Source organism: Genypterus blacodes, unplaced genomic scaffold (assembly GCF_046128005.1).
Source record: "Genypterus blacodes isolate CSIRO-AG114 ecotype Tasmania unplaced genomic scaffold, CSIRO-AGI_Gbla_v1 ptg000408l_1, whole genome shotgun sequence".
NCBI lineage: Eukaryota > Metazoa > Chordata > Actinopteri > Ophidiiformes > Ophidiidae > Genypterus > Genypterus blacodes.
Window position 1 is genome coordinate 5,001 of NW_027467181.1, and position 22,500 is coordinate 27,500.

Here is a 22,500-nt window from a genome sequence, read left to right on the forward strand (position 1 = left end):
TCCCCTCCCTCCTTCCTCCCTCCCTCCTCTCTCACTCCCCTCCTGCCCTGTTTTTCCTCCATATCTCTTTTTGAGCATCACACCCATATGCTAAAACTTTATGAATGCTAAAGGTCTTCAGCCCGTCCCATCAATCAATAATTCTAACGATCATTTATCAGGCCTTTATTGTGATGGTTTCTTATAATGCGTTGCTAGGGTTTATGCTTCATAGCAACCGACTCGATGGAGATGATGTTAGTTGATATTTTAGACTTTATAGATGAAAGACAATCAGTCATATCTGAATGAGATCGCAAATCAATCAATCAATCAATCAATCAACCAATCAATCAATCAATCAAATCAATGAAGTGCTTAAAACACAGGTAGACATAACTTCTGTTCTCTTTATCTTCAGTAAACAAACAGAGCAGAGAAGCTGGAGGGCCGATGAGCTCAGGAGCTGTGGGTCACTGTGCAGGCGTGTGTGTGTGTGTGTGTTCACAGGTGGTAGGAGGAGGAAGTGAGGTTGAGCCATCAACAGGAAATGATGCAAGCCAAGTTATTTACATGCATATCTGACATTAAAATGGTTTGGTTAACACAGTGCTGCATGTTTAAGATCTGTGAGCTATCAACACATAAAAGGTACCAGGAGTGTGTGTGTGTGCCTGTGCGTGTGCGCCTGTGCGCCTGTGTGTGTGTGTGTGTGTGTGTTTGTGTGCCCGTGCCTGTGTGTGTGTGCCCGTGCCTGTGTGTGTGTGTGTGTAGATACATTTCCAACCCCATGAAACCCTCCCAGTCTCTGCTCTCTTCCTGGTCCACCTGTTCTCTTCTTCTGTAGCTGCACTACCATGCAGCAGCGCACGTGCAGACCTGAGACCGGCTCAGTAAACTTTGCTCTACAGCGCCACAAGTGGTAAACTGGACTAAACTCACTTTGACCTGAAGCAACGTAACAGGCGATTAAACGAACTGCACATTAAAAATACTGCATAGCTGTCTGTCTGTCTGTCTGTCTGTCTGTCTGTCTCTGTCTGTCTGTCTGTCTGTCTGTCTGTCTGTCTGTCTGTCTGTCTGTCTCCCTCTCGATACACCTGAAATCTCTCCCTGTGTGCCTGTTGTTCTCGCTTACACCGCTAGAGGTCAGGTTTTGTCTGCTTCATTGTTTAGCTAAAGGATCCAGCCACATGTTTTTGCGGTGTCCATCCACCTTGAAGAACAAGCCGAGCTGCCTAATGGAGGCTCAGAACACTAAAATCAACCTCCGGGCAAGAATACTTGGTTATATACTGGAACTAGAATATCTGCATTTATTCGTTAACAATAAATGGTAAAGTGTTTGATGTATAAGTGAGTGTTCTTTGTGCTCTGCTGTGTTCTGCACTGTAATGGACCCCAGGTGTTGAAAGGCGTCCTCAAAGAGAATGTATTATTATGATCGTTATTCATACGTGTGCCTATAACGGCCCAGTGCGCACGCGTGTCAGATGTTGCATTATTTTTGTTGCCGTGTGTCCGCCATGATTGTAGTCCTTCAGTGACTCCCTCGTGATACATTCAAGGATCCTCGTATATGCGGACGCTATTAATGACCCTTGTAGAAATGAGCGCGGTTCAGAAACTCATCTTCCACGTTATTTTCACATTCATACTTTATAGGCACACCTGATCACGTGGTATCATAAACATGTAGTAGATCTCGACTTCTATTTGATCATTTCTCTTATAAATCGAGTATATTTTGGACTGATTCAAATTTTTCAAAAACGGCAAAAGCTTATAATTACTTAGTTGTTACAAATGATCAAATTGACTCTGACTTTAAGTATTCTTTATGTCTAAACATTTAGGTTAACAATTTAATAATTTACTCTGGTCTATCCCCATGCCTTTTTTTCAATATTGCTGTGGTAAAATGTCATTCCCGTCTATTTTATTAAGGGCGTTGTGATGGGATAGTGTGTGTGTGTGATTGTGTGTGTGTGTGTGTGTGTGTGTGTGTGTGTGTATTGGCAGATTGGCTTGAACTACGGCTCGGTTCTTCACGGAGATCCTAAATTTTAAAAAAGTGATTCTTTGGCGTTATGGCCTGGAGGCGTTTCCTCGTTTATGCCGTCTTCACCTCAGCAAAGGTGCGCAACCGTCACAATTTGAGCCTGAGTGGCTTAATACTTAGTGCCGTTCTTTGGATCCAAGGTTTCTCAATTTCAGTCCCAGCTTGTTCTCTTTTCTGTAATTGGCTGTGACAATAGATCTTATACTTGTGTTTCCATGGATATAACGGAATAACGGAGGAAATGAAGAAGTGATCAGCGGGAGCGAGAGTCTGCGTCGGTTTCGTGTCTGGAAGCGGAGGTGTTTTATATAGAGCAGTGCTGCCGTTTCTGACGGTCCTTGAACGCAGCATGATTCTGTGGCTGCTGAGCTGATCTTTGTGCGAGCGAAGCGGCGCAGTTAGCGGCGGGCAGCAAACACTCACACGGACACGGAGACGGAGACGCCGCCGGGCACCGAGAGCCACACGTCCAGCGCGTATACAGACACACCGACGGCCTGAAGATGGTAAGACTCTCAGACGCCAAAGCGAAGCCCGGTGGCGCCCTTTTCTCGGCCAATCAATCTAGCTAATGGTTAGCACGCTAAGCTAATCTGCTAGCGAAGTGTTTTCCTGACTCATTATTGAGTAGCTGGAGAAGCTAGGCTGCCATTTTACTCCGCTAACACCGTCTGTCCAGGCGACTGCGTTCAGCTCGACCAACACTCCCGTTTTCTGTAACTAACCCCGAATGGGCTCTCTGCGTTTTCACAAATAAGAAATGAAGCCGTTAAACCGTAATACAGCGGTCGCTTCGGCCCCGCAGCGTCAGACAGACAGGCAGGCTAACTTCACAGCTAACACAGCGAAGCGAGCCACGGGAGCTAACGTTAGCGCGCTAGCTGTATTGCGTAGCAGCGTCTGACTCCGTTTTCAGATCAACATGAGCCGATCTGAGCTTCAGGTCTGCTGCTGGGTGCAAATATGTGAGTAATGAGCTGTTTGGACCTGTGTGTGTGTGTGTGGAGCCGGGCCGTGCTGTGAGGCTGACAGCGGGAGAAGTGTTCCACTGGTCAAAGGAAGAGCTTTAAGAGAATAACAAAGGAAAGGAAAGACGGAGGATTGGGAAAATGCATCATTATCTTCAACCTGATATTTGTGCCAAATTATTATTGATGTCAATATTTTATGTATTTCATTTCAACAGGGATTCAGTTTACAATCACGTGAAACGGAGAGATGAGAGTCTTTACTTTAACGACTCCTTATTCTTTTTAACTGATGGAAATCATTGATCATTGTTTTCAGTGCGATTGTCAAAATGATTCTCCAATGGTCCTCGATCTCTTTGCCTCCTGTCGTTGTTGAGTGACATCCAGCTGCTCGTCCCCTCCGGAGCAGATCAGCTGAGTCCTCACCTTTCCCAAAATGGAACAAAACTGCAAATGGGTTCAATTTCCAATCTTATGAAAAGAGAAGAGGAGAAAATCCTCATGTTTGAGAAGCGAGAGGCAGCAAATGTTTTGACCCAAATCCTGATCGAAGTCTTTGGCGTTCTGTGTGGACGTTAGGATGACTGAAGTAAGTTAGCATCTGGCTGCTCTCTGGTTGACTCGTGGGAAAGAATCATGGAAGGCTTTCAGGCTTGTTGTGCGTTGTGCAGTTTGATTAGATGGAGTAAATGAATGATTGATGAATCCAAACATGAGAGTTGTGTTCCTTGTGGACGCCCTGGTGGATCTGAGGCTGTCTAAGAGAACACATCTTGACATGTTGCATCTATTCAGTGTGTGTGTGTGGGTCTGATCATATGCCACAATCCTGCAGCTGCTCACTGAGGTGTCCTCACTGAGGTGGTCATGGGTTTGTGCGTGTCCAGGCACCTCACTGTACACGCGTGTGCTGAGGCTGCTGCTGTTTGACACTCGGTCACCTTTTCCTTCTGTTGCATTTCCATATTTAAGGAAACGTCACGTTTAAGGCCGACCTGTTTCTCTCCCAGAGCACATGCTGCATGATGCGTCCTCACAACGCCCCACAGCTCGCTCACACACGCTGACTTCCCTCCACTGATCCGTCCTCTGCTCAGGATCACACATGTAAGGAAGGTTATGACTCCAGAGAAGAACCCAGTTTGGCTCTAAGTTGATGTGATGATCTGCCTGTCTTTAGCTGCTTCCTGTCTGTCTGCACTGAGGGTTGTCCTGTCCTGTCCATCAGATCACTCAGGCTCAGCTAACTTGTGATGGACACATCTTAAACTAAAACAAAGGTGTTGTTGTGGTGGCCGTGCCTCTTCCTTCACCTGGTCTGACCCGTTCAGGTCTGACTGCTTAACATGTAGCATGTGTGCTGAGGGGAGGGAGTGTAGAGTCGCTGTGAGGCTCAGCTGCTCTGCTGCTCTGCTGTACGCTGAGCAGAGCAACAGAGCAGCACAAGCTGTTTACCTTCAGCACACACACACACACACACACACACACACACACACACACACACACACACACACACACACACACACACACACACACACACACACACACACACACACACACACACACACACACACACACACACACACACACTCAAACCAGTCAGTTAGCAAGAGCTCCTCATCACTGCGATGAAGATGTTTTTTCTTTAGTATTACAGTCTGGACACACAGAGACCTGATTACCAGACTGAGCTTCCTCTCTCTCTCTCTCTCTCTCTGTCTCTGTCTCTGTCTCTGTCTCTCTCTCTCTCTCTCTCTCTCTCTCTCTCTCTCTCTCTCTCTCTCTCTCTCTCTCTCTCCCTCTCCCTCTCCCTCTCTCTGTCTCTGTCTCTCTCTCTCTCTCTCTCTCTCTCTGTCTCCCTCTCCCTCTCCCTCTGTCTCTGTCTCTGTCTCTCTCTCTCTCTCTCTCTCTCTCTCTCTCTCTCTCTCTCTCTCTCTCTCTTGTCTCAGAGGCCAGCTAGCTTGTGTTGTGATGCATGTTGGCCTCCTGAAGCACTCTGCCTCTCTCTGTCCCACTCTGCCTCACCTTGATAGTCAGGTTGCAGGATGATGAAGGTCCGGGCTGCTTGTTGCCCACAGTCAGTGGGCAGTGACCTTTGACCCTGGACCCTCTGCTGTCATGGATCTCTCTCATCAGTCTGCAGCTGGTGTGATGAAGCGGCTGAGAGGATGCGGAGCAGATTAACACGCAGGGCGTCGTGAGGACAAACAGTAGAAGAAGAGCAGAGATGTGAGGAGGTGTCGGCCTCATTACATCATCAGGAGATTGATTGTATGAGCTCAAAGTGACCTTTGAACTTTGCTGATTTCCCTGCCATGTGTGAAGCAGGAGTGTGCAGGAAGTTGATGGCAGGGATGAGGTTCCTTTTGTAGACAGCGGTCCAGAACAAGGAGATCCCAGGGCTGCAGTGAAGGGCACCTTCCTCCCCGTGAAGACGAGCAGGAGAGGGCTCAACTTCTACAGTCAAATGGCTACTCAGAGGCATTGTCTGCCCCAGTTGCCATGGCAACTGCTGGAGCACAGGTACGGTTTCTGTGTTTGAAGGAGGAACAGCGGCTTAAACAGGTCTGAAGACTGAGGGGAACTTCATCTTTACATCAAATGTATTTATATAGGATATTTAAAATAACACCTAAAACTAAAGACACCAAGCTGTTCATGCCTCTACATGTTACCACAGACTGGCTCACAGTGTGGAACCTCAGAGAAACCAGGTCCTAATGGGGTCCCCCCTGGGGGGTCAGAGTTCACACAAACACCTCAGGAGCACTTTGATTCTTTCTTTGCACCCCCCCCCCCACAATGACACCATGAATGATGTCACAGTTGACATGAACCACCTGAGCAACCCCCCCCATAATGACATCATGGATGAAATGGCCTTTCCATCATGCTGAAGAAGACCCAGCCTCAGTGTGATCAGACTCAGCCTCATTGTGGGAGCAAGGAGCAGCCATGCTGATGGAGAGAGAGCAGCAGGAGTCTGAAGGCCTTCAGCTGGACGGCTCCACTCAGCTGAGGGCTTCACCTTCTTCTAAGATGTTCAGACTCTCATCCACCCGTCACAGTGAAGATAATAAGGCAACATGCAGGAGGTGTGTGTGTGTGTGTGTGTGTGAGAGAGAGAGAGAGAGAGAGCCATGTATCTGACCAGAGGCTCAGAAACATGAAGCTCCATGACGCGTCAGCTCTCTGGGTTTTTAGGAACATGAGTGTGGAGAAGGTGGAGGGCGTGCATCAGAACACGCACACGTGTCGTGGTCCTGGGCCGGCCTCAGTCTGGCTGTCAGAGCAGCGGGTGAAGTGGACTAAGCTGGCATTAGCTCAGTGACGTGAGGCTTTGGGTTCAACCGGGCTCAGAGCCTCTGACCTGCTAACAGTACTGATGACAGGGAGTCAGAGGAGGAGGTCAGGGGTCGTGTGGACATCAGAGAAGACGTTGAGAAGGATTCTGGATCATAGTTCATGTTGTTTATGCAAACCTGTGTGCTGGGCCTGTAGTGACACCAGGCCACCACTAGATGCTACAGCAGCCTGCAACCTAAACAATCCATTCCATTGGGTCAGTAGGACCTGGATCAGCAGGATCAGGGTCAGTAGATCTGGATCTGGTGGCCCAGAGTTCACTCGGGTTACTATGAGGAGGCTCTCAAGGTCAAGAGGTCAGATGATAAAGGTCTCTGTAGCCAGAGATGCATGTTTTGGTTGTCATGGTGACTTGAGTCTTGATTGTGAGCGTGTCGTTCATGGTGTGAATGCAGCTCCACGTAATAAAGATCAATCAAAGTGTGGTTGATGACTTTAGATAGACAGAGAGAGGTAATAACCCTGATCATAGTAAATCTCTGTAATGTTCTGAACCCCTTTTGTTCTGCAGGTCATCTTGTGACGCTTGCTGGAGTTTTTAGGTGGAGTGGCAGATAGCGCCACCCAGGCGTACAGAGTGGGACTGCATCCCGTCTCCCAGGCGACCAGCATCTTCCTGACGCGCTGCTGCAGCTGCTGCCAGATGGACAGCGTACTCTGAGAGCAGAGCCAGTCAGGACAGAAACCAAGCCAGGAGAGGAAAGGAGGACAGGACAGGAGACGGAGCAGGACAGGACAGAGGCTCTACCATGTCGTCTAACCGGACCCAGAACCCCCACGGACTGAAACAGATAGGGCTGGACCAGATATGGGACGACCTGCGGGCTGGCATCCAGCAGGTCTACACGAGACAGAGCATGGCCAAGTCACGCTACATGGAGCTCTACACGTATCCACACAAGTCACACGCTTTCACTACACAATGGAACTTAAGGCTGTAGAGATGATACACACATGTACATGTCTCTATAGGACAGCATACAGAGGCTTCAGGGTCAAAGGTCAGAGGCAGGATAAAGCTCTACTCCTGTTCACAGACAGATGAGGAGACTCTGTCCTCCTCTGGCAGCACGGATGAAGGAGTTGTTTACTTCCCAGCTCTTTGCTCAGTTTGTAGTTGTGTGCGTCTCCTCCATGTCAGCTGGTGGAGCAGAGGTGTTTGTGTGTTTCCATGGTTCCTTAACCCTTTCCTCAGACATGTATATAACTATTGTACCAGCGTCCACCAGTCCAGCCAGGGCCGGGGCTCTGTGCCTCCAGCCAAACCCTCCAAAAAGTCCACCACTCCGGGCGGGGCCCAGTTTGTAGGTCTGGAGCTCTACAAGCGGCTCAAAGAGTTTCTGAAGAACTATCTGACCAGCCTGCTGAAGGTAAGTCCACACACACACAGACCCTCCTCTTCCTCCCTCCCTCCCTCACACCTCTTTGCTTCCCCTCCAGGATGGTGAGGATCTCATGGATGAGTGTGTGTTAAAGTTTTACACTCAGCAGTGGGAGGATTACCGCTTCTCCAGTAAAGTCCTCAACGGAATCTGTGCCTACCTCAACCGCCACTGGGTCAGACGGGAGTGTGATGAGGGACGCAAGGGCATCTATGAGATTTACTCTGTATGTTGACCAGCAAGCACACCAGCATCCATATCACATGGCACACACTCCTCTGTGTGTGTGTGTGTGTGTGAGAGAGAACAAACTGAGCTCTAACACTCTGCTCTCTCTCTCTCTCTCTCTCCTCCAGCTGGCTCTGGTGACCTGGAGGGAGTGTTTATTCCGACCCCTCAACAAACAGGTGGGTGTGTCACAGTTTGGCTTCACAGAGGCTGAGGTGAGGTGTGTGTGTGTGTGTGTGTGTGTGTGAGAGAGTGACACAGTGTTCTTGTCTGTCAGGTAACAAACGCTGTGCTGAAGCTGATAGAGAGGGAGAGGAACGGTGAGACAATCAACACCAGACTGATCAGCGGCGTGGTCCAGTCTTATGGTGCGTACACACACACACACACACACACACACACACACACACACACACACACACACACACACACACACACACACACACACACACACACACACACGGCCCATGTTAAGTTGTGTGGGGTATAACATGTCATCTTCGTGCTCATATTGATACCTGCTGCTTCCTCTTCCTCCCTCTCCAGTGGAGCTGGGCCTGAACGAAGAGGACGCCTTCGCCAAAGGCCCCACGCTGTCGGTGTACAAAGAGTACTTTGAGTGCCAGTTCCTCACGGACACGGAGCGCTTCTACACGCGTGAGAGCACAGAGTTCCTCCAGCAGAACCCCGTCACAGAGTACATGAAGAAGGTGAGCAGCACTATGAAGCAACAAGAGAGCATCCGGTCTCCCATCACTAACTCAGGCCAGGGGGCGTGCCTTAGCTCCAGGGGGCGTGTCTTAGCCCAGATAGAGTCCCATGATTGATGGCTGCCTCAGTTCAGTGAGGAGTTTGTCTGTTGGTCTGGAAAAACGAGGAATGTTTTTGTTGTTCACCTACACACACACACACACACACACACACACACACACACACACAGGCGGAGGCTCGTCTGCTGGAGGAGCAGCGCCGCGTCCAGGTTTACCTCCATGAGTCCACACAGGACGAGCTGGCCAGGAAGTGTGAGCAGGTCCTCATAGAGAAACACCTGGAGATCTTCCACACAGAGTTCCAGAACCTTCTGGATGCTGACAAAAATGAAGGTACGTCACCGTGACAACCAAGACCCCTTCATCATCTGACCTCTTGACCTTGAGAGCCTCCTCATAGTAACCTGAATGATTAGGTAATCAATAGAGTGATCAGTTCTGGACGGCTCAGCCGGTTGTGTCATCATGCTCAAATATAAACTTAGATCTGGATCCTCCACACACACACACACACACACACACACACGGAGCAGCAGTGAGAGTGGATCGTCACAGAGCGACTGCAGGCTGACCGCTCTCTGCTCCTCTGTTAGATCTGGGCCGGATGTACAACCTGGTGTCACGGATCACAGACGGCCTGGGAGAACTGAAGAAGCTTCTGGAAACTCACATCCATAACCAGGGCTTGGCCGCCATCGAGAAGTGTGGAGAGGCGGCGCTCAACGTACGCACAGTATTGATCCTTCTGATGGATCCAGACCCAGGATCAGATCCTGATGGTCCAGTAGAGACACCGCTAGAGTCCTAAATGAGTCTTTGTTCCTTGTAGGACCCCAAAGTTTACGTCCAGACCACCCTGGACGTCCATAAGAAGTACAACGCCCTAGTCATGTCTGCCTTCAACAACGACGCCGGCTTCGTGGCCGCACTTGATAAGGTCAGCTGCTCTCTGATGTGTGTGTGTGTCAGTCACTGTGCTGCAGCCTGGCGTGTCGTCTGCGTGTAGCATGATTCCTCTAACCTGTGCGTCTCTCTGCTCAGGCCTGTGGACGATTCATCAACAACAACGCCGTCACCAGGATGGCCCAGTCCTCCAGCAAGTCTCCTGAGCTGCTGGCCAGATACTGTGACTCTCTGCTGAAGAAGAGGTGTGTGTGTGTGTGTGTGTGTGTGTGTGTGTGTGTGTGTGTGTGTGTGTGTGTGTGTGTGTGTGTGTGTGTGTGTGTGTGTGTGTGTGTGTGTGTGTGTGTGTGTGTGTGTGTGTGTGTGTGTGTGTGTGTGTGTGTGTGTGTGTGTGTGTGTGTGTGTGTGTCTCAGTCTCAGTGTGGTGAACAGCAGAAATGAATTTGTTTGTTTGAATTCCCTTTAGCTCCAAAAACCCTGAGGAGGCGGAGCTTGAGGACACACTCAACCAAGTGGTGAGACCCTGTTACTGCACTGACCCTCTGGGCTCTGACCCTCTGGGCTCTGACCCTCTGGGCTCTGACCCCCTGGGCTCTGACCCTCTGGGCTCTGACCCCCTGGGCTCTGACCCCCTGGGCTCTGACCCTCTGGGCTCTGACCCCCTGGGCTCTGACCCCCTGGGCTCTGACCCTCTGGGCTCTGACCCTCTGGGCTCTGACCCCCTGGGCTCTGACCCCCTGGGCTCTGACCCCCTGGGCTCTGTTCACATAAAGACGTTACAGTGTTTGACTCTTTGTGTCTCAGATGGTTGTGTTCAAATACATCGAGGACAAAGATGTGTTCCAGAAGTTTTATGCCAAGATGCTCGCTAAGCGTTTGGTCCACCAGAACAGCGCCAGTGACGACGCAGAGGCCAGCATGATCTCTAAGCTCAAGGTCTCACACACACACACACACACACACACACACACTAGATGTTCTACAGAGCTGAACTCTGATGTGTGACATGGAAAGTGAAGAGCAGAACAACCTCACACTCATCAGTTCTTCCAGAGTGTAAACCAAGAAATGTTTGAGATGTTTGAGTTCCTCCTCCTCCTGCTCCTCCTCCTCCTGCAGCAAGCCTGCGGGTTCGAGTACACGTCCAAACTGCAGCGCATGTTCCAGGACATTGGAGTCAGTAAGGACCTGAACGAGCAGTTTAAGAAGCACCTGACCAACTCAGAGCCGCTGGACTGTGAGTGACAGCACACGCACACACACACACGCCCCAGTATTATCTGAGATGCTGACTGGCAGGAGGAGTTCAGTAGATATTTCTCTCTGTGGGTTTAGAGGCTTTGTTGTTAACGTGTTTAGCTTCAGGCTGCACTTCAATCACAAACAATCTGACAGCTGATGGTGTGTGTGTGTGTGTTTGTGTGTGTGTGTGTGTGTGTGTAGTGGACTTCAGCATCCAGGTCCTGAGCTCTGGGTCTTGGCCTTTCCAGCAGTCCTGCACCTTCGCTCTGCCCTCTGAGGTAAACACACGTTTGTGTTTGATCCAAAGCAAATCTGACAGTTGTGTGTGTTTGTAGCTGATTGATCTGAATTCTCCCTCAGCTGGAGCGAAGTTATCAACGATTCACAGCCTTCTACGCCAGCAGACACAGCGGCAGGAAGCTGACCTGGCTCTACCATCTGTCCAAAGGAGAGCTTGTGACAAACTGCTTCAAGAACAGGTACAGACAGGGGGCGCTGTGTACAGACAGGGGGCGCTGAGTACAGACAGGGGGCGCTGTGTACAGACAGGGGGCGCTGAGTACAGACAGGGGGCGCTGTGTACAGACAGAGGGCGCTGTGTACAGACAGAGGGCGCTGAGTACAGACAGAGGGCGCTGTGTACAGACAGAGGGCGCTGTGTACAGACAGAGGGCGCTGTGTACAGACAGAGGGCGCTGTGTACAGACAGAGGGCGCTGAGTACAGACAGAGGGCGCTGAGTACAGACAGAGGGCGCTGAGTACAGACAGGGGGCGTTGAGTACAGACAGAGGGCGCTGAGTACAGACAGGGGGCGCTGTGTACAGACAGAGGGCGCTGAGTACAGACAGAGGGCGCTGAGTACAGACAGGGGGCGTTGAGTACAGACAGAGGGCGCTGAGTACAGACAGGGGGCGCTGTGTACAGACAGGGGGCGCTGAGTGTCCCTGTGGTGCAGCCTGAGTGAAGCTGTGTTGTGTTCAGGTACACGCTGCAGGCCTCCACCTTCCAGATGGCCATCCTGCTGCAGTACAACACAGAGGACAGCTACACTGTGCAGCAGCTCACTGACAGCACACAGATCAAAACCGTAAGAGGGCGGGGCCTCACCGCACCATGACCGACAGGCGCCCGGCGCTCTTTCTAAACTACTCGTGTTATCTGGTCCTCAGGACATCCTGGTTCAGGTCCTGCAGATCCTCTTGAAGTCCAAGCTGCTGGTGAGTACTTCAACATGTTCTGCTGTTTGACCACCAGAGGGCAGCAGAGCTCAGGGCTGAACAGAGACAGAGAAGTTCTGACCTCCGGCACCATGAGTACCGATGAAGCTCCGCCCCTTCCTGTGCTCGGCTTCACCGCAGGCCCAAACTGCTGACGGGCTCCGTGAGCTTCCTCCTCCAGCTCGGCGCTCTGCCACAGCGTAAAGCCTGGAGTTCCATTCATCAGCAGATTGAACCTTTAACCCCTCAAGGGAGATCAACCAAAGGGACTTTGTTTGGTTTTAGATGAACTTGATTGAATACCGTTTTGGAACATTGTGACTTCATCCAGCAGAGGTCACTGAAGGAGGTCTCACTGTGACCTGTCTGTCTGTCTGCCAGGTGCTGGAGGATGAGAACGCCAACGTGGACGAGGTGGAGTTCAAGTCCGACACGGTCATCAAGCTTTTCCTGGGATACAAGAAGTGAGCGAGCGTCTTCGTCCTGTAGTTCACTGCAGAGGCTCTGCTGCTGTTGTGGTTCTTCACTGAGGTTCTCTCTTTGCTCCGGCAGTAAGAAGCTGAGGGTGAACATCAACGTCCCCATGAAGACGGAGCAGAAACAGGAGCAGGAGACCACACACAAGAACATCGAGGAGGACCGCAAACTCCTCATCCAGGTGATTATTGATCCGTTACACCCATGAAGACATCAGGAGGATCAGAGTTTGAGAGTGTGTGTTTGTGTGTGTGTAGGCTGCCATTGTGAGGATCATGAAGATGAGGAAGGTCCTGAAGCACCAGCAGCTCCTGGCTGAAGTCCTCAACCAGCTCTCCTCCAGGTTCAAACCCAGAGTCCCTGTTATCAAGGTAAACACACACACACACACACACACACACACACACACACACACACACACACACACACACACACACACACACACACACACACACACACACACACACACACACACATCCACATCAGAGCTCATACCGTTTATTTGCTCTCTGGCTGTTTGGCCTCTTACTCTAGCTCCGCCCACTGCACAAAGATGACATCATGTTAACCCGTTTCCCAGACTTCCTGTGCTCATGTTTGGTGTTTGTCTCCCCCTTGTGTTCAGAAATGCATTGACATCCTGATAGAGAAGGAGTACCTGGAGCGTGTGGACGGGGAGAAGGACACGTACAGTTACCTGGCCTAGACGTCCTCACGTTGCTCGCTGCTCCCTTTGGTTTTATTTGTTTTCATTTTTTATTTGATGTCTCAGTAATAAAGTGTGGACCCCTCTGAGCGGCGGACATGTTGGATTGTGTCTGCGCGACATCACAGCCACACCGGGCGACCAATCAGGAGACGCTCACCACCGAGCGGGAGGGGGGGCGGGAGGGGGTGAACTTTGACCTCTGTGCTCTCCCCTCAGGCCTTCTCCATGAGGAAGGAATCATGTCAGCTCGCTCGCGCATACACACACTTCCTGTTGTCATGTTGTAAATAACAAAGACTCTAAGAGGAAAATAAACTATAGTGCAAACGTAATGAATTCAGCCAATCAGAGGAGAGCCGCATCCAAAGGTTTCTGCATGCTACTGCCTACCTGCATCACGTGACATGAAAAAGATTAAAGATTAACGTCAGCGGCAGCGATGCAGTCCACCGAAAACCCCTAAGTTACTCTGACTGACCTGAGGGAGGGAGGAGGAGCCGCCGCAGTGCCACATCCTGATCCTTTACCCGCCCTGGTCTGGGTTTGGTTTGAGGCGGTGCAGCGACCTGAGGTGGACATTTGTATAGTGTGGTTCATTTTCTAAATGTGTGATAAATAAAAACAGATTTCTCTAACCAGCGCCTGGACTCTGACTCTTTAGGTGCAGAAATGAAGGCAAACAATGTAAGTGCAGTTTATAGTTTTTTTTAATCTGCTTTCACCTTTAAACAACAAAATCCCTGTAAACATTTACAAAATCAGCACCACATGGGATCAAGCACCGGCAGTTTAGGCTTCAGGGTCCACTGACGTCCATCTGTAAAGTATTCAGTCACAAAGCTGCCCCAGCGTGTTCACGTGCACCCGCTGCTTCTTTCTGGAAGGGTTAAGGCAGAACATTGCTCGCCGTCGCCCCCTGGGGGGGGGAGGGGGAATCAGAAGAGCACAGCTTGATGGTGAACAAGTGAGTGATTCTCTGCTGGTTTGTTTAAAGCCGCTGCTTTCAGTCATTTTGCTCAGCAGGTCACCATGGCGTCACAGCAGCGGCATTCCATGAATGGAATCCTCTTCCAGGCTCATGTGATGTCACTACAGGTGGAAGGAAATGGATCAACGCCACGACCGCCCGCTGGATTCCATCAGCAGAGACTCCGTGTGACGGCAGAAAGCACCGGACTGATGAACGCAGTGAGTTTGAACACAATCCCAACTCAGTTACCAAAATAAAAGCTGGTATTGCTTCATGTGGGTCAGACACCAGAGTTCACATCAAACAGATCAGTGTTCAATGTGATTGTTTGTACGTCAGCATTAAAAGAGGAGGAACGCTCCAACAGACTAACAGGGTCATACTGATTGGACAGGACGGTCCTCTGCCTCAGAGCGCCCACAGGAAACCACAGTGGGACTGGAACACTTCAGGACGTCCGTGTTCTATCCACAACTCAAGGCACAACAGGAAGTGGAGAACGTTACGGTGATTAAACACTAAAAGAAGTTTTTCCCATCGCAGAGCTCGAAGCTGCAGGAGCTACTTTTGGTTTGACAGCAAACACATTTCACAAACTTTCATGACTTTCTCACTTGTCTCTGTGTCAGTTCCTTTGTCAGTGTGTAGATGTTTGTGCTTCTCTTCAGGTCTGGAGGTCTCTAATGGACCCTGATGGATCCACCTGGTCCAGCACAAACATCTACACACTGACTGCCTCCATTCAGCCGAGACAGAATTGGAATATGGGAAGCAATGATTGAAATATGACTAAAGTGTTCAGTTTTGCTTAAGGTGGAAGATTGAGTGTTGCATTGATAAAGAAGTCATTGGTGAAGCTGTAACAAAGACTTTGTCTCCATGGTGATGTAGGACATGAGGTCTGTTATTGAGAAGAAGTTACAGCTCTACTAGACGCAAAGCAACAGCACCACGAGAGAACAGCTGAAGAAGAGGACAGAGAGAGGAAGAGTGGAGCTGTCTGAGGGTCCACATGTGAAGAAGAGGAGCAAAGGGAGCTGTGCAGCAGAGGAGCCGCTGGAGCACAGAAGAGGAGATGGAGAGGACATGTTGGGCCCACAGCCTGTAGTTACTATGGTAACTCTAGTTCCTGTTCTCATCAGCTGAGCTCAGGTTGAGCTGAGTCATGTTTGTCTCTTAGAACATGATGAGGCTCATTTCTCTATCAGAGACCAAACGCAGCTTAAAGGAGCTCGACTAAAAGCTGTCGCTGTGTAACCGGAGCGAGCCGGGTCCAGCTGGAGCGGTACGATGGGAAAACTGCGTGAGAACGGCGGTGCAAACCCGGCGCGTTTGGGTTGTGGTTCTGGTTGAGTGGCAGCCGATCACAACGGGTCGCCACATGCTGGTTCAGACACGTTGGCACCTGAATCTGTTTCAGCTGAGGTTCAGAGCTCCGGCACGCTCTGTCAGTCTGGCTGCTAGTTTTGGTCCCTGAAGCTTCCTCATTAAGAAGGAAGCTGGAAACGAGAGCCGCATCGAAGGAAGATAGTGAATCTGAGACGCCTCGAGGAAGAAGAGGAGGAGGAAGATGTGGCAACAGGAAATTCATAAGGAAAGACTTAAGAGTTAAAAAAGTGTTTGAGTTCTGCCTCAGCACATCAAAAAAAAATATCCCAGAATTCCTGAAGTTTTGTAGCATGAGTCGTCTGCATTCCTGAAGAGTGTGTGTGTGTGTGCGTGTGTGTGCGTTTGTGTGTGTGTGTGTTAAAGGCCTTTATGTCGCCGACCCACAGGAGGTAGAATCACAATCAGGCGATTTCCATTTCGCGTTCGATCCCGACGTACTTGAGGGCGTCGGCCTGGCTGTACCTGAGGCGCACACACACACACACACACAGGTCAGGATACACAACACAAACCCTGGCTTTTCAAAGTAAAACTTCCTGTTGCTGACCTGTAGTCAAAGAAAAGCTCCTCCCCCGTCTGGATGGCTCTCTTAGCAAAGATCCCGATCCTGTGGTCCCCGTTCACCATCATCACTACACACACACACACACACACAGAGGTTATGAAGCTCTTACACACGTCCCTGTGATGACCTCTGACCTCATGCCGTGCCGCTCTCTCACCCTTAGCGTAGCAGTTGGGGTTGACTGAGTGGTTGGCAAAGCGAATCTTGTTTCCTTTTCTTGTGGCGTCAACGACAAAATCTAAAGAGACAGAGAAGAAATCAATCAGTTTGATCTCACAGCTTTTATTTGGAGGTAAAACAGTGTGTGTGTGTGTGTGTGTGTTACCGTTGTTGAGGTTGAACAGGAAGCTGCACATGTATTTGTCGTAGACTTTCCCCCGGCGGTCAGCTTCATCCTGGGAGATGATCTGCAGACGGAGGTCATACATTACAAAGTTGACCTCTAAAGAACTTTGAGTACGTGAGCGTTCAGGGTCAGAGGTCAGCCGGTTGAGTCTGCGTGGCTCTCACCTCTCCACAGTACTCAGAGATGAACTCGTTCTTCTGCACCGGCTCTTTGATGAAGATGCCCCAGCCTGCAACGTCTGAGGGAGCCAGCAGGAGGTGCTGAGGAGGCAGAGGGCAGAGTGAACACAGCTGTCTGTCTGTCTGTCTGTGTGTGTGTCTGTGTGTGTGTGTGTGTCTCTGTCTGTCTGTCTGTCTGTCTGTCTGTCTGTCTGTCTGTCTGTCTGTCTGTCTGTGTGTGTGTGTGTGTGTGTGTGTGTGTCTCTGTCTGTCTGTGTGTGTGTGGTACCTTCTTGGCTCCTCTCTGGATGGAGCAGTTCTTACAGGAGACGTTCTTGCTGTCCCAGTGGTCTGCGGCCCCACAGGTCAGGCAGAGGTCGGGGTCACACTCCCTCACTGCCAGGTAACAGGGACACTGCTTGGTGTTACACTGAGCCTTACAGCGGCAGCCTGGGAAACGGTTCTGACCTAAAGACACACACACACACACCTTAGAGCTGCCCACCTGTGTGTGTGTGTGTGTGTGTGTGTGTGTGTGTGTGTGTGTGTGTGTGTGTGTGTGTGTGAGCGTGAGCGTGAGCGTGTGTGTGTGAGCGTGAGCGTGTGTGTGCGCTCTTACACTCTGAGCTGCACTGGCAGAACTTCTCACAGAAGTTCTGGGCGGTGACGCAGGGGCAGGAGGAGTCACACGGCTGCCTCGGGTGGTCACACGGCTGGTAGTTGTACACGTGATTGGATGAGCCGTCTGTAAAGGAAACAGTGAGGTCATCGCTCAGCACTCGCACTCCCTACAACAAAGAGTGAAAGGTGACCTCTGACCTTTCTTCAGCTGGATCTTCCTGCAGTGCGTGGCCCACAGTCTGTGTTTCCTCTTCTTCTTCCTGGGGGGCGTGTCCTCGTCCTCAGCCGGGGCTCGGGCGATGATGCTGGACTCCTTCACTCTGAACTCGTACACCTGATGGAGACAGACGTGTGTGTGTATGACCTCATCCTCCCCTCACCCTGACCCTGTGACCCTTGGAGCCTCACCTGTCTGCAGGTTTTGGTGCCGATGAGTCGAGCGATGGCGCAGTAGTTGTCGTAATACGTCCCGATGAGAACCCTGAACAGAGACGCCTCGGCCCCGCCCCACTCCACCGCCTCGGCCTCGCCGCTCAGCTTCACTGGAGTCTGACAGCGAGAGTTCTCCTCTGCACACACACACACACACACACACACACACACACACACACACACACACACACACACGCACGCACGCACGCGCACGCACACACGCGCACACACACACACACACACACACACACACACACACACACGCGCGCGCACACACACACACACACACACACACACACACACACACACACAGAGAGAGAGGCGGAGTCAGGTCAAACGCTCTCGTTAACGATGAGGTAATTTTCTGATTCCTGCTCATTGAGGAAAGGCCACAGTTGTTGCCGTGGAAACAGTTTGGCGTCACGGTCGTACCTGAGCTGCTGGTGTTCTCGTCCTTCTTGTCGTCTTCGTCCTTGTCGTTGTCGTTGTCCCGCTCGTCGTCTTTGCCGCCCTCGCTGTCCGTGTCTTTGGTTTCCGAGGAAACAGTGGGGGTGCCGGGCCGGCTGTTGCCGTTCGGCAGTCGTCCCCGGCGACGGCCCACCGTGCGTTTGGAGGGCGTTTTGATTGGCTCGGCTTCGCCGCCCGCAGCGTACTCCCTCACCATGCCGTCCTGACAGGAAGCAGCACAGGGACTTTATTTCCTCATCATGGTGACGATGTCACATTAGAGGCGGGGTCAAAGGCCGTCTCACCTGCACCAGGTACATGTAGCAGTCCACGCCACACGGTTTGCTGTCCACCAGGTTCTCCATGTTCTTACGTTTATACGTGTTTGGAGTGGCATGGAACGCTAAAGAGACAGGAAGAAGAACGCTGAGGCACAGAGAGAGGGAGAGGAAGAGTGTGTGTGTGTGTGTGTGTGTGTGTACTCACGGTGGAGGAAGCAGTCGTACTTGAAGCAGCGTCTACAGAACAGTGTGTGGAAGCTGTGCAGGCTCTGCTCGCGCTGCACAGAGCGAGCGTTGGGCCCGTCGATGTTGGGGGTGCATTCAGGAGGAAGAGCGCCCGGCAGCTGCTGCTCTGTCAGCTCCTTATACCTGAGAGAGAGAGGTGATGTCAACAGACTGTCTCCATGGTTACAGAGGAGCGTGTCTGATGTCCTGTCTCACTTCTCTTTCAGTTCCTCTGTGGAGCCTTTATCAGGAAACATGGAGGAGATGGCTTCAAAGATCTTATCAGAGGGAAACTTCTTGGTGCTGTCGCTGCCTGGAACACACACACACACACACACACACACACACACACACACACACACACACACACACACACACACACACACACACACACACACACACACACACACACACACACACACACAGTTCAGGTGTGGCCTCTCCTCCCTCTCTCCCACAGATGTTTGTGACGCTCTGGTGTCCTCACTCTCGTCCTTGCGGCTCTCCTCTGGATGCTCCTTCCCGTCGCACATCTCCATCTTGTCCACCTTGAAGTCCGGCTCCTCCTCGTCCTCCTCCTCTTCGTTGTCGCTGTACTGTGACAGAGCTCCGACTAGCTCCACAAAGATCTCATCGTTGATGAAGCCGCACTCTGGAGGAGCAGAGGTTTGGTGAAAACGTCTCCCCGACCCTCACCTGTCTCCCCGACCCTCACCTCCGTCTCCCCGACCCTCACCTGTCTCCCCGACCCTCACCTCCGTCTCCCCCGACCCTCACCTCCGTCTCCCCGACCCTCACCTGTCTCCCCGACCCTCACCTGTCTCCCCGACCCTCACCTGTCTCCCCGACCCTCACCTGTCTCCCCGACCCTCACCTGTCTCCCGACCCTCACCTGTCTCCCCGACCCTCACCTCCGCCTCCCCGACCCTCACCTGTCTCCCCGACCCTCACCTGTCTCCCGACCCTCACCTGTCTCCCCGACCCTCACCTGTCTCCCCGACCCTCACCTGTCTCCCCGACCCTCACCTGTCTCCCCGACCCTCAGCTGTCTCCCGACCCTCACCTCCGCCTCCCCGACCCTCACCTGTCTCCCCGACCCTCACCTGTCTCCCGACCCTCACCTGTCTCCCCGACCCTCACCTGTCTCCCCGACCCTCACCTGTCTCCCCGACCCTCACCTCCGCCTCCCCGACCCTCACCTCCGCCTCCCCGACCCTCACCTGTCTCCGCGACCCTCACCTCCGTCTCCCTGACCCTTACCTCCGTCTCCCCGACCCTCACCTGTCTCCCCGACCCTCACCTGTCTCCCCGACCCTCACCTCCGCCTCCCCGACCCTCACCTCCGCCTCCCCGACCCTCACCTGTCTCCCCGACCCTCACCTGTCTCCCCGACCCTCACCTCCGCCTCCCCGACCCTCACCTGTCTCCCCGACCCTCACCTCCGCCTCCCCGACCCTCACCTGTCTCCCCGACCCTCACCTCCGCCTCCCCGACCCTCACCTCCGCCTCCCCGACCCTCACCTCTGTCTCCGTGCACTTTTCCGTCGTAGTTCTTGATCAGCTCCTCTATGAAGGTGCCGTCCTGGTCCAGGATCTCGTCTCCCATGTAGGGGATGTTGTGGAGCACCGTCTCGTCCTCCACCTGACGGAGCCAAAGCACAAACTTCAGCTTCGGTTTGGACTTCAAACAAGAACGAGGCGTCACGGAGACAAACGCACCATGAAGTTCTGCTGCAGAGGAGACCAGGAGTACATGACCGGGACCGACGCCACGGCGTTCAGGGTCTTCAGAGGGATGACCTGCCGGGGGAACTCAGAGAACCCACTGTCCACTGTGCACTGTGGAGACACAAAGAGTGAGCAGAGCACACACACACACACACACGAGAGCTAAACACACACACACACACACCTCTCTGGTCCCTCTCAGGGAGCTGACTGAGGTCATGATGTGGACCGGTTGGATCCGTCTGGTCCTCCACTCTTGGTTCAGGATGTCTGTGCGCTCCATGATCTTCTGCCGGTTGGTGTTGAACATGCTCTGCAGGATCACACACACACACACACGTAGACATCAGACACACACACACCCAGAGTAGCTGTCTGTCTGTGTCACAGATGATAAGAGTTTGAACTCTGACCCCCCTCATATAACCCTCCACATCCTGTGTGTGTGTGTGTGTGTGTGTGTGTGCCTACCTTGACCTCGTCGGCCCGTCTGAAGCGTTTCAGCTGCCTCAGCCGCATGTACTCAGACTTCACCCTCCTCTTCCAGCAGGCCGGCCCCTTCTCTGACCGCTTTCCTGTCAGCACCATGATCCACCTGAGGGACGACACACTGATTCATCACTGACGTCTCCGGTCTCCTCCATCTCCACTCGGCTGCCTTTTGAACTCTGACCCCTGTGACCTCAGGGCCCTATCTGAAGCTCTGCACTCCGTCCGTCCTCAGCACCAGGCAGAGCTTCACCGGATCAGACGGCTGCCAAGGGAACGGGTCGGTACACTGGGAGGGTCATGGACCTCATTTTACCATGGCAACCGTCTGTCCCATAGCTCAGGGTGGTAGACCAGCTGCCTGGTAACCGGAAGGTTTCAGGTTCAATTCCTGAAGACCCCGAGCACCTCTACTGCTGATATGCCCTATCTCTCTCTCACACACTCACACACACACACACTCTGATCTTCTTCTTGGTTTATAAACTTTGTAACGTCTGACCGCTCGCGCCCGCTCCGTGTTCGCGCCTCGTCTCGTCTCTGACCAATCAGAGGCCTCCTCCTGTCCCGCTCTGCTTCTGTCTGTAGCTTTGCTGCGTCACTGACTTTAGCGTCCATATTCATACTTTACGTTTATAAGAGGTCCGGAGGAGCCATTTCCCTCATTACAGGACGACAGGCTAACTAACTCCATGCTAACGCTGGCCGGTCTTGTCTCACCCCCCACCCCCCCACCCCCATGACCCACAGAGGTTTGGGTTCAGGTTAGAGGTGGGTGGAGGAGCCGCGGAGAAGTTCACGGGTTAGGGATAAACAGAGAGCTCAGAGCCGTGGGGCTCCAGAGGAGCCGGGACGAGACGGCGAGCTTCGCTCAGGTACAAAGAGCGAACACGGAGCCCGGAAAGGCCGCCCCCCCCCGCCCCCGACAGCCCTCCCTACCTGAGCAGGAAGACCCGTCCTCATTCACCGGAGCGAGTCGGGTTCGACGGGACTGCCGCAGGAAGAGTCGTCCTTTGTGTGCGGGCTTAGCTGCGTCTGCTCCGGCTAGCTGTGACGTTAGCTCGGCGCTTAGCTAACAGTTAGCTAGATGGACCGGCTTCGTGCCCGGACACAGCTGAAGGCGGCGGATCTCCTCTGGTGGCCTCCGCGTGAGGACGAACACGTATGTGAGTGTAAAACAGAAGGTTTGATTTCAGCGTTCTTTGAATCGATGAGTTTAATTTGGATATTTCCGCTTCGGCTCGACCAAATGTTCAAACTGAACCCCGGTTCACGTTCGCCGCCCACTACGACTGCAGCGGATTCTGGAGGCGCCAAACATTTGGACCAATCACAAAAGCCGACGTTCAAGCTTTCTGAGTGTGCTGCCACTCGATAGGTGGAACGGGATCACATCAACAGCCAATGGGAGCCGAGCTCAGCCGGGGGCCCAGCAGCGTGTGGACTCTTTCTCTTTGTTCTCCCGTTTGTCACCGGAACCGAATCACAAACACACCGCTGACCTTCGACCTCTGCCGAGTAGTCATGTTGCTGCGAAAAGAA

General features: G+C 52.3%; 2 protein-coding genes across 2 annotated transcripts; one reads left to right on the plus strand and one right to left on the minus strand.

The window, feature by feature from the left end:
- Positions 1-2,382: 2,382 nt before the first annotated feature.
- Positions 2,383-13,942, plus strand: LOC142989362 (cullin-1). Its single transcript, XM_076138851.1, has 22 exons — positions 2,383-2,547; positions 6,890-7,267; positions 7,574-7,748; positions 7,819-7,986; positions 8,117-8,167; positions 8,266-8,356; positions 8,535-8,698; positions 8,929-9,091; positions 9,352-9,482; positions 9,588-9,695; positions 9,800-9,906; positions 10,128-10,176; positions 10,466-10,597; positions 10,781-10,898; positions 11,105-11,181; positions 11,264-11,382; positions 11,886-11,991; positions 12,074-12,121; positions 12,503-12,585; positions 12,674-12,779; positions 12,856-12,969; positions 13,224-13,942. Exons 2-22 carry the CDS (start codon positions 7,128-7,130, stop codon positions 13,302-13,304), a joined length of 2,331 nt encoding a protein of 776 aa, XP_075994966.1. The 5' UTR covers positions 2,383-2,547; positions 6,890-7,127; the 3' UTR covers positions 13,305-13,942.
- A 49-nt stretch (positions 13,943-13,991) lies between these two features.
- Positions 13,992-22,257, minus strand: ezh2 (enhancer of zeste 2 polycomb repressive complex 2 subunit). The gene is made up of 19 exons (XM_076138852.1): positions 21,898-22,257; positions 20,941-21,064; positions 20,654-20,782; positions 20,461-20,580; positions 20,263-20,383; positions 19,229-19,393; positions 18,958-19,054; positions 18,722-18,885; positions 18,541-18,638; positions 18,221-18,458; positions 17,765-17,925; positions 17,555-17,690; positions 17,355-17,480; positions 17,025-17,203; positions 16,742-16,837; positions 16,557-16,638; positions 16,389-16,469; positions 16,214-16,298; positions 13,992-16,128 (listed from the first exon to the last, which is right to left on the minus strand). Exons 2-19 carry the CDS (start codon positions 21,055-21,057, stop codon positions 16,068-16,070), a joined length of 2,256 nt encoding a protein of 751 aa, XP_075994967.1. The 5' UTR covers positions 21,058-21,064; positions 21,898-22,257; the 3' UTR covers positions 13,992-16,067.
- Between the last annotated feature and the right edge of the window lie 243 nt (positions 22,258-22,500).